The sequence below is a fragment of the Zonotrichia leucophrys genome, chromosome 2, assembly GCF_028769735.1.
Source record: "Zonotrichia leucophrys gambelii isolate GWCS_2022_RI chromosome 2, RI_Zleu_2.0, whole genome shotgun sequence".
NCBI classification, from domain to species: Eukaryota; Metazoa; Chordata; class Aves; order Passeriformes; family Passerellidae; genus Zonotrichia; species Zonotrichia leucophrys.
This window is the reverse complement of record NC_088171.1, coordinates 45148097-45162513: the sequence shown is the minus strand read 5'-3', so window position 1 is coordinate 45162513 and position 14417 is coordinate 45148097. Positions and strand designations below refer to the sequence as shown.

Sequence of the window (14417 nt, the reverse complement as noted above, 5' to 3'; positions counted from 1 at the left end):
TTTTTGCATGTTCCTCCTCATAGGAGCAGCAGTAAATCTTTGAAAACCCAAGTGAAAACCAAAACCACCATTTTCATTTTGTTTGTATTAACAGGAAGAGTATTCTTGTAATTGTTCTTTAAAAACTTCAGCACCCATGGTACATACCTGTGCTCTGAGAGCAGCAAGTAGCAAACTTTACCAGGTCTGGGTTCCGCTGCAAGCTGAGACAGGCATTGCTGCCCTTGCTGTGCTGCACCATTCAAGCCTGGCAGAAAGTCCATTGATGTCTCTTTAAGAACTGGACTTTCAGTTAATTGTAGCCTTTTCTTAAAGACCCAACTTCTCTTTCAAAACCTCTGCAGCAGGGAACTGGTGTTTTCTAACTGCCTGGTTGGTTTCTGACCTGCAAAGCTTTTCTATGTACAGCAGTAATAATACATTTATCCTTAGACTGGATCAACACATCCCTGAGGAGCAACAACATCCAGTTCCTCCCCATTATCCATGAGAAAGTAAATAATTCTCTCAGTATGGGATAAAACCTTTTCATCTGCTATAAATTAAGGGCAGACTCTTGCTTACTTAGCAAGTCACAATTTACACATGGAAATGCATGCACACTTGTATCTATCCACGGAATAGAATTTAGATGTGCAAAAAGAAGGTGAGGAAATCTCTGGGTTTGGGGGGTGGGTGTTGGGCTTTGGGGTTTTGAGGTTGATGAGCTATCTTTGCATCCTAATTTTTCATTATTATCAACTTTTTTCCTTTTTGAGAATCACGCTGACACTTACTATAAATCTTTTCCCAGCTGGGTTAAGTTTGAGGAACTAGTAAAACCTGAATCCAAATGTCCTTGGCAGGTTCATGACTATATTTCATGTTCTACTTAAAAACAGAATAAACAAGACCCATGTTTAGCTGAACTGCTTGCAGTGAGCTACATGGACATCAGTATTTTTCTAGGTGCCACTGTGAATGCACCTCATTCAAATATTACAACACAGTTCCAAAACAATAGGATTTATATTTCTTCTTCCTTTTTTTTTTTTTTAAATTTTGATTCTTGGGGATTTTTTTAACAAAAAAACTTATGCAAAAAGCTTAGAAGTGCAGCTGGTCAAAGCATCAGTTTGGCCTAGGAAATTGCTCAGCAGTGAAAGCTGACATTTCCAACACTGGCACCAGAAGGACCAGTCACAATCCACATATTTCCTTTGGGTTCAGAATTTGGTGGAAGTGGATTTGAAGTCCTGACCCAGGGTAGTCTGAAATTTTAATGATGTTCTTCAAAGAGAAACTATTAATGAATTAATGGGTTATGGGTTAAGTTCTGTCATTTCTGTTTTGTCTCTATAACCTTTGTGAGGTCCCTCACTGTGATCTTGTGAGTGATATAAGGCCCTAGTCTTAGCAGGACAATGAGGGAACAAGTCTGATCTATGCAAGTCCCAAGTCCTGCTATCACTAAAAAAAAAAGATAATTTTTCAAACAAAATCTGAAGTTACTATCTCTACCCACTGTTGCTTTTTCAGGTCCCATCTGGTAATGTCTTTCCTCTGTAGTTATAGCCCAAGCATGATGCATATTTGCCAAAGGCCATTAACACACCACTTCTAAAATAGCCACTGAATGAAATATTTTCTGTATTAAGAATATACCTAGTCCTGCTCAAAGTTTTACTGTTTGCACTTCAGTTTCTTAAATCTGTAGGACACCTGAAACTCTAATGAAATTCTGTGTCATCCAGAGTTATTATTTTGAAATTGAAGTTCAGTAATGAAAGCAAAAATTGAGAACTATTTCTAACTATTAAAAATGTTTTTCTGACACTTAACCACATACATTTAGTTTCTGTTGAAGTTAGCAATAATTCTGCTGTCACTTGTAAGCAGAACTTCCTAATTTATTTCGTAGCCACTGTTAGAGCTTGGTTTTCACCATATACACACCCAAACCTCTAGATCTGTGTTTTGCAGGGTCAGTGTTAACACATTGTTTTCAAAATGGAAAAAAAAAAACCACCAATTTTTCCTGTCTGATTTTGCTTGTTACAATAATATGTATCACAAAAATGTTTATATATTGCATTTTTCATTCCTCTCCCGAAAGAAATACTGTGAAACAACTCCCATTGGACATGACGAAAACGGTTTGCTTTTGAAGAACATTTTGCATTTACCACATTTCTAACCATGATATTTCAATCAGCAGGAAGGAGCACATGAACTTCGCATCACTGAAGGCAGAGGCTGGTGAATGGAATAGAGAATGCCATCAAGAACTCTGGCACTGCTGTTTCACTATACAGGGAATATAATCCATTTTCAAACTGCTGCTGTCATTTGAACAGTCTGTTTCCCACCCCACTCAGATTTTAAGTCTCTGATAAATTGCATGCATTTGTCACTGCCCCATATCCAGCTGCAGCACTGCCGTCCCACAACACGTAGGTCCAATATGCCAGGATAAGGCAGCAACTGAGAAGCTGCATTTCTCCCATGAGGAGTTCACGTTTAGCTGATCAACTTGCTACATTAAAATTAAAGCCAGCGCCACCGAGAGGCATAGAAATGCCAGCAGAGATTGCAGTGGCCCAGACTTGCAGGGCACATCGGAGGACACGGACAAAACTGAAGAAGCAGAGCGGCGGTGGCTCCTGTGACAAGACAGTTCCCCCTGGTGTCAGACACGGGCTGCTGTCCCCATGAGGAATCTCCTGCGCCACGGAGCAGGACGGTTCCGTGCAGGTAATAGCTGCTTGAAACCCTGAGCTGCTGCTGCCTCAATGATTTTTCCAGTCTCCAACCAAGTAGGAGCAAACCAGAAGGAAATGGTAAATCTGAAACGCACCTGGAGCAGGTTGTTGAACCACCTTGTCCGCAGCCCTTTGCCCCCCACTTCACCCCAGGCAATTGCTGAGCAACATAGATCAAGTTCATAGATCCCAGTTTGGCCACAGCTGGAGCACAAGGCAAATGGGAGCTTTTCCCACAGAAAAAAGGCAATCAGCAGTGCTAATGGCATGTAAGCATCCAGGCTTGGGAAGCTGGCTAAGTGTGCCCAGGAATTGCTTCTTCAGCACTTCCTAGGGATGAATGAAATGAAGGATGAAGGAAATGAAATTTCCTTTGGGGAAGGGTAACGAAGTCTTGTTGAAATCAATTGATTTCAATGGGAATCAATTAGGCAAACTTTGGTGCATGTCCCTGCACTTCATGGCATGCTGTGCCTTTTGATGGTTTTGAATTTGGGGAAGATTTTTTCTTTTTTTTTTCTTTATGTATCCATTCCATGTCCTTAATATTTTCCCCTCCAAGTTGTGTCTTCCTCCTTGATCTTTTCCCCTGCTTTTGCAACATATGTGAGGTTAGTTTGGGCCTTTTTTGGTCTTTTGCACTGCAGCTCATTTCCTTCCAGACCTCTTGCTTGTAGTCACAAAATCCCTGGATTTTCTATTTTTTTTGTTTTTTCAATTGCATTTTATTTGATCATATCTCATTTCCAGAGTCTTTCTTTTCTCTTTCACAAGATCCCGTTTCCCTTCCTCAAAGGAAATTTCATTTCCTTTGGGGAAGGGTAACGAAGTCTTGCGATTTCAATGGTGATCAATTGGGCAAGCTTTGGTGCACTTGATGGCATGCCATGGCTTTTGATGGCTTTCGTATCACCTACGATTTTTTTTTTTCAGTATCCATGCCGTGTCCCTCATATCTTCCCCTCCGAGTTTTGTCTTCCTCCTTGATTTTTCCCCTGCTTTTGCAAACTCTGTGAGGTTAGTTTTGGCCTCTTTTGGTTCTTTGCATTGCACCTGATGTAATCCCTGTCTATTTTCTTGTAGTCACTAAATTTCCCAAATTTCTTTTTTTTTCCTTCAATTTTATTTCACTTGGTGGTATCTCCATTCCAGAGGGTTCCTAAATCTTTCTTTTCTGTTTTGGCCTTCAGTGGGGATCAATTTGGGCAAGCTTTGGTGCATGTCCCTGCACTTGATGGTATGCCATGCTTTTTCATAGCTTTCCCTTCACCAAAGATTTTGCTTTTTTTTTTCTTTTCTTTTTCAGTACCCATGCAATGTCCCTCATATCTTCCCCTCCAAGTTGTGTCTTCCTCCTTGATTTTTTCCCCTGCTTTTGCAACATTTCTGAGGTTTGTTTTGGCCTGGTTTGGTCATTTGCACTGCAGCTCATTTCCTCAGAGACCATATCTTGAAGGCAGTACATCTCCCGATTTTCTGCTTTTTGGTGGGTTTTTTCAATTGCATTTCATTTGATCCTATCTCCTTGCCAGAGTGTTTGTAAGCCTTTCTTTTCTGTGTCACAAGATACCGTTTCCTTTCCTGAAAAAATCAACCTAGGTCTCCTGGTACAGATGAAGGACATTCACTTCACATCTTCTTTGCCCTGGAAGGATTGTGTCTGAGGAGGCTCAAAGCCGGGTTTGCCTGTTTTGGAAATGACAGTGTTAGAGTTTACTAAAATTTACCAGGTCATAACCCCTAAGTGGCTTCAGTGCACCTCTGTAGTGAGTCTCTGCTTTATTGTAGTCCCCCTCCCCCTTGGACTCCTGTGTTAGAAAATAGGTATCCTCATACTGTGATATGCTTTTTCTATTTCCTTTTTTGATTGTTTGGTTTTTTTCTTGTGTTTTTTGTTTTGCATTGTGTTTTGGTCTGTTTTTTGCTTTTGGTTTTTGGGGTTTGTTTGTGGTTTGCTTTGTTTTGATTTTGTTTTTTTTTTTCCCCAAGAGAGCCCTCATTTGAATCATTAAGGCTCGCCCTCACTTTGTCTCTTGTTCAGTTCCTTTTTCTTGGTCCCATTGCTGAGCCTTGCTCTCCAGATCCTCCTGGTAGTTCAGGTTTCAGGAAGCTACGGTGAAGGAATGGACAAAATTCAAGTTACAATAAAAGCAACACAGAATGCCCAGGCCAGGGTTTACAGTTCAAGTGAGATTCAGAAGGTGCAGCTGTAGACAGTGGCATATGTCTTTTTGCACAAGGCTAACAGCACCTGGAGCCAAATATTTCCAGAGTCACCACAGCCTTTCACTATCCCTGTAATCACCCTAGCTCACACAGCCCTGACTGAGTTCATTCCATCATTCCTTGTGCCCATCTTTAGTGTCAGTGCTATCTTTGCATTTGCACCAGAAGGTGGCATTATTAAACTCTGCTAGACCTGAAAGTCATTCATGGCTAAAGCAGGGCACCCCAGTCAAGCAAGTGGAGTCACTGATGAGCAAGTACAGAGTGTAAAAAATATGTTTATGAAAAGTAAGAAAAAATTAGTCATTACATTGTGCTGATGGAAGAAACATCAATTTCTCCAAGGTTTTGTTTATTTGCTTGCAAGCAAATGAAAGTCTGTGGATATAAAATTAACTACAGGCAGTTTCACCAACAATTCACAAAACACATCAGAATATCCTGTGAGTCACAAAGATGACAGAGATGCTCCAATGAAAACTTTTTGTTGTGCCTGTTACATTTTTATTTTGGTGTCCTGAGTGGTTTCCCCTGCTACTACAAGTGAGCTGAATATTGTATAAGTTGGCTATACAGATTGTCTTGAACATGCCTTGCAATGAAACAGCTTTTCCATGGGATAACACAGTGCCTGGGCCTTGGCAAACATGGAAAGATTAGTAATCATTAAGATAAGTATTAGTTCTTACTTTCTCTTGATCCTCTGCAAATACCTTAATTCTTTTAACTAGCCTCCTTTATATTACATCTGCCATGGAAGGAACAAGGCAGGAGAGAATTTAAGATGCAGATGTTCAGGATAAGGCCAGTCATTTAATAAGCTTTTAAAGGCTACCAGCAACGGAAGTGTTTGTGACTTGGGGGCACCAACACAAAGCACACAGAACACAAAGCCTTTACACCACACTGCCATCCTTCCTCTGTATCTAAACTCACCACAAAAGTGGCCTGAGAACACTTCTGCTTTCACCACTGCCTTTTTAATTTTTTTTTTTTTTCCGAAAGACCAGCCTTTAAGAGGACCTCATAGTGATGGCTGAGACATTTAGAAAAAAAAATTTCAATCTCGGGTATCAGCTACTCCTCAGAGTGGAAACAGCGCAGACTTCTTACCTACCTGTAGAAACTGCTTGGTGACATTTAAGAGATCACTGAACATGACAAAAAAGCTCCCTGCTGTGCCATTTCACATTTAAGAAGAATAAACTCATCACCCCTAAAAGTGTCCCTTGATGTTTTTGCATCAGTGATTTTTATTTTAAGCAAAATTCAGCATACAAAATGACTATTTCTGTCATGTTTGAGGTAAGAAGTTTCAGTTCTTTTTTTTTAAATCAGGAGTTCTGTCTGTAGCAGCTTTGCAAGCACAGCATGTAGAAAGAAAGCAATGGAGGCTGAGGAAAAGGATGACTGACACCATTCACAGAATCACCAGTGGAAAGAAACAGTAGAATGCACAGGACTGGTCCACTGAAAGAAAAAAAAATGAAGGGAATTGCAGCTTAGCACTGAACAAGGAAAAGATGTTTTTGGCTTAAATAATTTCCTTGTCAGCACAAACAGCTATCTTAGCCAAAGGGAATGCATGCATTCAAGAAGATTGAAATAAATTGTGAGTGAATCACCTGAGAAACAACAATAGTGGATGTCTCTAAAACTAGGAAATTATTCACTTCCTTTTTTAAGGAACCTTCTCTGTCAGATTGCTCTTTTTTGCTACAGGAAATTTGGAATACATTAAGAAATTACAAGGAAAGGAACTGTACAATGAACTGGTAGTGCAAACACTTTGCTAACAAGGAAGAATGCGAGCTACAGATGTGCAAAAAGTGATTCAAATTCACCTGAATTGCAAAAGAAGAACCCCACAAGGCCAGACAACACACAAAGGAGCTGGCTCCTTGATGGAGAGAATGGTTTGATGAGAAAGGTAAATGTTTGCCCATCTGTGACTTTGGCAGCCTGGATCCTGCACCAATCCACATAATCAGTCATAATACTAATTCTTGCAATAGTTGTCCCTTTTATTTACTGTCATCTGCTTCTCTTATGGGCCAGCCTCTTCCAAATGAGGACTTGTCTGAATAATCTGTCCCTGGCCAGCACTGAGATCAGACAGAATGGATGGTGCACTGGCATATCAGTGGTAAGTATCTACTTAGTGGGTTAGCCAAATGTCTGTCTCCATTTTTTCCTTGAACAAAACTCCTATGCCTCCTGTAAAATGGCAAATTAATGATAAGACTTCCCATAAAAGATGGGAGGGGCTGAAATAATCTTTTGGTGGAAAGCAAAGTTTTTTTATGGTATGGGTTGTTCCACGTTTTGCTTTTTTTATTAAGTTCCTTCCTGTTGCAGCTAATGTGCCCCCACACAGACACCATCCCATATAAAAGGTTAATCTCCTTCCAGTCAGGCCAATCAGGTTTGGTCCACCCTGTGATTTATCTGGCTGCTGTCACATATCCTGATGCCATTTAGTAAAGAGGTGAAATGACCTCTTCTTCTCTTCCCCTGCAAAACCTTGAGTTTTACAGCAGCATCACTGAGAATGCTTTCCCCTTCCCCTGTAATCTTGCCATCTCCTGCCAGTCTCCTTTTCTTAGTCTCTGCCAGGTTCTCCAAGAAGCATCTGAAAAAGACAGGCTGCCATGTGTTACAAGGGAACCTCAGAGCTCCCCCACTGGAGACTGCAGTTATGCTCAGCCCCTTCCACTCTTTTCTCTCCAATCAATTGCAGGACCAGCACTCACAACATCTTTCCTCTATTTTCTGCATTGTCTCATTTGCTCAGAGATTTCTTTTGGTTGTTTTTTCCTGTTTTCTCTCCAGTTTTCCATGCAGGCTCTCCCAGGGACTCTGTTCATTGGTAAGCCATCAGAAGGTAATCCAGAATTCATTCACATCCTCTTGATTTTCACGAACTGGCAGATAAATGTTTTAATCTTCGTTTTGTGGAGTTCACACATCATAGGTTTTCAGCATCTGTAACTGCAACTGTTTTTCTCTTTTTTGTGCCTGAGCATTCCTCTTTCTGCAGAAACATTCTTGCTCAATTTCCTTAAAAAGACAGCTCTTCCCATCTGGCAATTTAGCATGAAGTGAGTTGATATTATGGCAGGTGCATTTGCGACTCAAAAGCCTTCCAAAGAAGGACTGGGCAAAAGGCACTGTGCCAGGTAGGTGCTTTCTTCAAACTAGTGCCATATGGATCATTCTAAACTGGAATTCACATGGCTGCAGACTTTTTCCCTGCTGACAGAATACCTGAAAGATCAGAAGCATGTCTGAAGTGCAGCCTGTGTGCTAAGGATAGGTCTCGAAAGACTGGTGATGGATGATGGTCAACACCTCTCACAAAATGTTGTTGCTGATGGGAAATCATTCCTTAACCAAGCAGGGTTCCTACAGAGTCAAAGAGATTTAATATCTGGATTCAGTTCTATTCACCTCTTCATCTGGAAATCAAGAAAAATCATCACTGATGAAATTCAAAGAAGATATCTAGTTTGATAGAGCTGAAAATAATGAATGGGACAACATAAACATGCAGATGCTTGGTGGCTTATTGAGGAGAAAAAATTTACAGCCAGAACTAAGAAACATCAATGCCTAAGAGAGCATTGTAAAGAGCAAGAGATGTTTTCTTTCCTGAAAAGCATGCACTCATAGAAAGATTTTCTGTCATAGTTATTGTGGCTGAAGAGCTGAGTTTGTGGCTCTAGTGCCACTACATGTCAAAGAACAGATTAAGGTGGCCCTTAGAGAGACAAAAGAACAGCAAGAGGAACAGTTCTGGTTTCCGTGAGCAGACCTGATGAAATGGGTACAACAGTGTTGTCAGCTTATCTGATGTCCACATCCTTTAAGGACTTCTACTAAACTGAAGAGAAAATGTAAGTGATCTGCAGAGCAATAACCAGTACAGGAGGAATATCTCCCAGAGACCAATTTTAAAATCTACAGATCCAGCTTGTGAAAGATGACTGACAAGGTCCTTCCCACACAGTTTGATTCTGGCAAAACCTGAGACCAGTAAATCCTGCATCTCATGCTTCAGGCTTTTCGCATTACATTCACATCAAGCTCTTCAGCCAAACATCAGTTATTGGGCAGTGTAACAGTGTCAGAGGCATATGAGATAGCAGCAAATGGTGTAAATGAACAAAAGCTGCACCTGTGTCTGGAATAACACCAGAGACCAAACAAGAAAACATAATCTCTTGTGGACAGAGATGTCTGATTCTTACTACTCTCACTACCATCTTCTGTAGATTTCTTGTGTCTGCTTCTCATTGCGTATTTTCAGTTTCCCCTGTTGAGAAATGGCTTGTACTTTTTCTTGGCTGGCATTTTCTGGGAAACAGAGGAGACCAGCACCTGCCAGCTGCCAGCACAGCTGTTCTGTTGGCAGGACTCACAACCATCCCTCTTGGCTACCATATGTCCTCTGTGCTCTCTTCTCCCTTCTCACGATCCTTCAAAAGACAAATAAGGCCCATCTCACTCTCAAGAGAGATTCATAGAAGCTGCTGAGCTTCCTACTGTGACAGAAAGCCTCGGTAAACCTCAGCACTGTGCACACTCTGCCTTAGACCACACACACGTGAGCACATCCTACTTATTATTCAGTATTCTGACCACTGTTACATTTTGTCCTGGGCAATAGTAGAAGGTAGATTTGCTGTACATAAAATCTGCAACAGAAGACATCAAGAAAAAAGGTGGTGTGAATTAACCTGTCTTCATTTCTATTTTTAGTATGGTAAGTAGGAGTTAGTGATAAGCAATAGTGATTAGAAGGAACCTTCCCTACACTATCTATACAGCTTTTCTCTTCTACAATTACATAATGCAACTTGCAAAATTAGTTATCTGTCAGAGGACTAGAAACACACTTCCCACACACCCACCAAGTGCCTGCCTCCTCTCTGCTCTCTACAGAGGATTCTTTGATTTTTTTTTTCTGAGATTAAGAAAAGAACAAGGTTTCAGTTGAATGAGAGTTGAGTGACATCTGTGCTTAGTGACATCAGTTTTAATGATTGTTGGATGAAATGAAAATGCTTTAATTCAGTAATCAGTCTCCCAGTGGAAACTGTGGGCTTTTTTAAACATTATGTGTTTAATTCTGTTTCTGACTTAAAGAGACTGTCTCTGATGAGCACAGGAGAGAAGTACTTGTGATACAAGTCTAAGGAAGTTGAAGCTTCCGCTAAGAGACACAGCTACCTAGTGATATCTGCTTTTTACATCTGGAGAACACTGCTGTGTGGGTAGCACCTCACTGGCAGAGCTACCTGAAGAAAAGCAAGAGACTCTGCACCCTGAGAGCAAAGAAGATTCTTCAGCTCATCTGAGAGGAAAGGAGGAGAAAAGGTAAAATTCATGAAATGCAATTGCTCAAACATTTTCATATCATGTACACTCATGATATGTGTGAATGTAATACTTTTTCATTTACCTTTTATAGCTGCTCAGGTAATTTTTTAAAGCAGTTTTAAGAATTCTTGCATCATCAGACGTGGTTGTAGTCTGTGAGCATATATTTTTAAGTATTCAAATGTATTATGCTGAACCTAGACTAAATTCAGGTATGTCTGGGTGCAGTTGCTGTAAAGCTGTCTTTTCTACACCACTGGTGTCAAACAGTTCTGTCCTTGTGACTTGTAAATCCTCTCTGTGTAGAATGGAATGGAACTGTAGGCTGGAAAGGTGTCATGCTTGGGAACACACACAGTAGGTCTCAGATTAATGATTATCAATGTTTGCTGGTACATAGCAGCAACACACAGGACTAAGAGAAGTAAATCTAAGAAACTCACTTCTCTTCTGCTTTACATTCATAAAATGAAGACAAAGGGGAAGAAAATAACATAGGCTTAGAGTTCTGATACGACAGGCTAAAAAAATGCCACTTGTGATGTGAATAACACACACAAGTAAGAACAGAACGCAGACTTAAATTTCTGGTATGTTAAGCTAAAAAAATGATGCTGTGATATGAATAACACACAAACTCGTAAGTCAGCAAGATATTTTCCCTGTGTCCAACTTACATCACTTACAACTCTGTATCTGCCTATTAGAAAAGAACATAAATATCAAGATGACAAATTCCTGTTAATCATTTAGCCACTGAAAATAAGCCCTTATTGAAAGCTCATGACAACTTTCAGTAAAGGTAATTTCATAAGAAAAGTCTGATGAATGTTTATCACTGTCTTCCCATGGTGGGTGACATATACCTGATGGGAAAAGTGGGTTAGTGAAATTCTGAGCTGCTATGAACAGTGAGTTTTCTTTTTACTTTGCTCTACATTGAACTTAACTCTCTCTGATTTGACACTGATGTGGCCCACATCTTTCACTCCTATTTGCTTTCCTGTCATCCATTTGAACATCCCTTTGTGCTCGACATGCAAGTTGCACAGCACTGCAAGGACGAAGCTCATGCATGCTAAGGACAATACCTTGCTCAAATGTGCACATGCATCCATCCCATAATGCTTACATAATGTCTGAGAACCTGCAGTGAGTCGTGTCCTGAGCTGTCACTTCTGATTCAGGTTTGTGGAGTAACCATGTGGTCTTGACGCACTGAAAGCCACTGACATTTTTATATTCTGACATTTTTATATTCTGACATTTTTATATTCTTCCCTTCTCAGAACTGGGGGAAAAAACATGAGTTCTTCAAGTACAGAGTCCCTTGAAGTCGAACCCTCAACCTTTTATGACTATTATGATAGTTATTACGATGCTCCAAAACTGTGCAGTAAAGAAGGCGTCAGGAGGTTTGCAGCCTCCTTCCTCCCCGTTCTGTATTCCCTGGTATTCCTGGTCGGGCTCGCTGGAAACATTCTGGTCATCGTGGTCCTCTTCAAATACAAGAGGCTGAGGAGCATGACTGATGTGTACCTGCTAAACCTCGCCATCTCAGATTTGCTCTTCGTTTTATCCTTGCCATTCTGGTCTTATTTCACAGTAGACCAATGGGTTTTTGGGACTCCCTGGTGTAAAATCATTTCGTGGATCTACCTGGTTGGGTTTTACAGCGGGATATTTTTTATTATGCTTATGAGCATAGACAGATACCTGGCAATTGTTCGTGCAGTGCTTTCCTTGAAAGCAAGGACCACCTTCCATGGCTTTATTACTAGCCTTGTTGTGTGGCTAGTAGCTCTTTCAGCTTCAGTCCCCGAGCTTGTATTTAGAGAGTCTTTTAATGAACATAATTTTACTACCTGCAAGCCGAGATTTACAGGCAATTTCACAACATGGAAGCTTTTTTCCACTTTGGAAGTCAACATTTTAGGGCTCCTAATCCCTTTTATAATTATGACATTTTGCTACTCCATGATCATTAAAACATTAGTTCACTGTAGAAATGACAAAAAGAATAAGGCTGTGAAGATGATTTTTGTTGTCATGATTGTGTTTTTCGTTTTTTGGACCCCCTACAACATTGTTATTTTCTTACAACTGCTGGAATTTATGGGAGTCATTAAAGACTGTCAAGTGAGCAGGAATCTGGACTATGCTTTCCAGGTAACGGAAATCCTCGGCCTTTTTCACTGCTGTCTCAACCCAGTCATCTACTTCTTCATGGGGGAGAAATTCAAGAAGTACCTGAAGATGCTCTTTAAGAACTGGCAGCTACCAGGGTATTTCTGCAAGTGGTGTGGAGTTCACATCACTTACCACACTGAATCTACCAGTTCATTTCACACACAGTCTACAGGAGACCAAGACGCTCTGTAAAACATTTCAGACCAGCCACTGAACTCAGCAGCAAGCAAACTGACAACAAACAGCAGGAACTTTGAAAAGCAGGAATTTTGAAAAGCTAAGCAAATGTAGACACATTTAACAATAAGCTAGTGCTGGATAATTACTTACTTCAGCTTTATTTGTGCCTCTAGATTTTCTCAGTATTATGACAGAAGGTGTCCCAAATGTGGAACATGGAGGATGGACATGCAAGGTTTCTCTGCTGTGATTACAAATCACTGCTCAGTTCTGTGCAAAGCAGTGCACTGTGTGCCTTCTTTGTCACCAGCATCAGTAGATTGGCCTGCATGGAGGGGCAGAGGTGAGACGGCACCTTGTCATCAGCACATGCACTTGGAATACATATTAATGTACTCAAGAAGAATGATTGTAACCACACTTTTTTATTCTGCAGTTGATCTGTGTAGGACTTGTTCACCTGTGACTCTTAGGCAGCTATTAGCAGTACCTGCTACTTTTAAGTGTTTCATTTCAGGGGGGATGATATATCTCCTGTCGTTAAGAAAAAGCACAAAATATATTCTCTACGTGCACAAAGACTCAAAGCAAAGCCATTACTTTTCATTGTAGGTGCATTTTCTTTCAGGTTGACATATATGCCTATATGTAGGTGTATATATAGGAATTTTGAATTACTTTATCACTGTAATTCAGAATAGCATGTCTGTATTTTAATGAAAATGGAAAATATTTTGAATATTTTTGAATAAAAGTGTTTAAAAAAACTTATTTTCCAGCATGCATCAATACATTTGAAGCATCTTGGTTAAAAGTACATATTTTAAAATCAATGCCGTTTCTTCCAAAAGTACTTAACCCCAAAACTTGATTTTCATTCACTGGAGATGTATCTGGCAAAACAAAAGAAAGTAAAAACAGAGATTGTGTACAAAGAGCATGTCATAACTTAGAAACCACACATAGAATCCTTGCATTTGATAACAGCACAATGCAAGCAGTGTGATACCCCAGTAGCCGCTCACAGGATATTAATTCATCAGCAATCTGTAACAGGAAGGAAACTCACACAGCAGTGTTTAGATTTTGGCACAAAAATGATTTTAAAATAGGCAAAAAATTAGTAATGTGGTGGCAGAAAAATTAAGAGTTGAAAAATATGTATTAGAATATATTTCTGGTGTGTCTTTTTGCTGGAAAACAACAATTCATATTTCTTACTATAAAAGATGAATTTTATAGTAAGAGATGAATTATTTTCTTACACTGTCAGTAATAAAGGGCCTGCTCAACATTTAGCCAAGGCTGCAAAGAGCAAACAAGGCATTAAAATGTATCAGGAAAGGGCTGAAGAAGAAATGTAAAAATATTGTAATGCCATTGTGCTCATGACTAAATGAGAGACGTAAGTGAAAGCTCGTCTCCATGCCACCTCTCTCATGATACAAGACTGACAATAAAATGCAGTGCACTTAAATCTCACACACACATGTATCCATCATAACTTTGGGAATGCACTACCATTTGCAGTTTGCTGAGAATGACAAGCAAGGATCTGCATTAATGCAGATAACAATAGCTGTAGAAGACATTACTTATAGTAAGAGAGAGCCTTTATATTCAAGAAAAAAGCTATAAATTCTTAATACTCAAAACCTTAGAATCCAAAATGTAATCACTTAGCAAAACTGATAGAAA

The 14417-nt window shown here is 40.0% G+C and overlaps 1 protein-coding gene across 1 annotated transcript; it reads left to right on the top strand.

The window, feature by feature from the left end:
• Nucleotides 1-10231: 10231 nt before the first annotated feature.
• On the top strand, nt 10232-13323 carry CCR4 (C-C motif chemokine receptor 4). The gene is made up of 2 exons (XM_064703358.1): nt 10232-10346; nt 11639-13323. Exon 2 carries the CDS (start codon nt 11655-11657, stop codon nt 12729-12731), a length of 1077 nt encoding a protein of 358 aa, XP_064559428.1. The 5' UTR covers nt 10232-10346; nt 11639-11654; the 3' UTR covers nt 12732-13323.
• The last annotated feature ends 1094 nt before the right edge of the window (nt 13324-14417 follow it).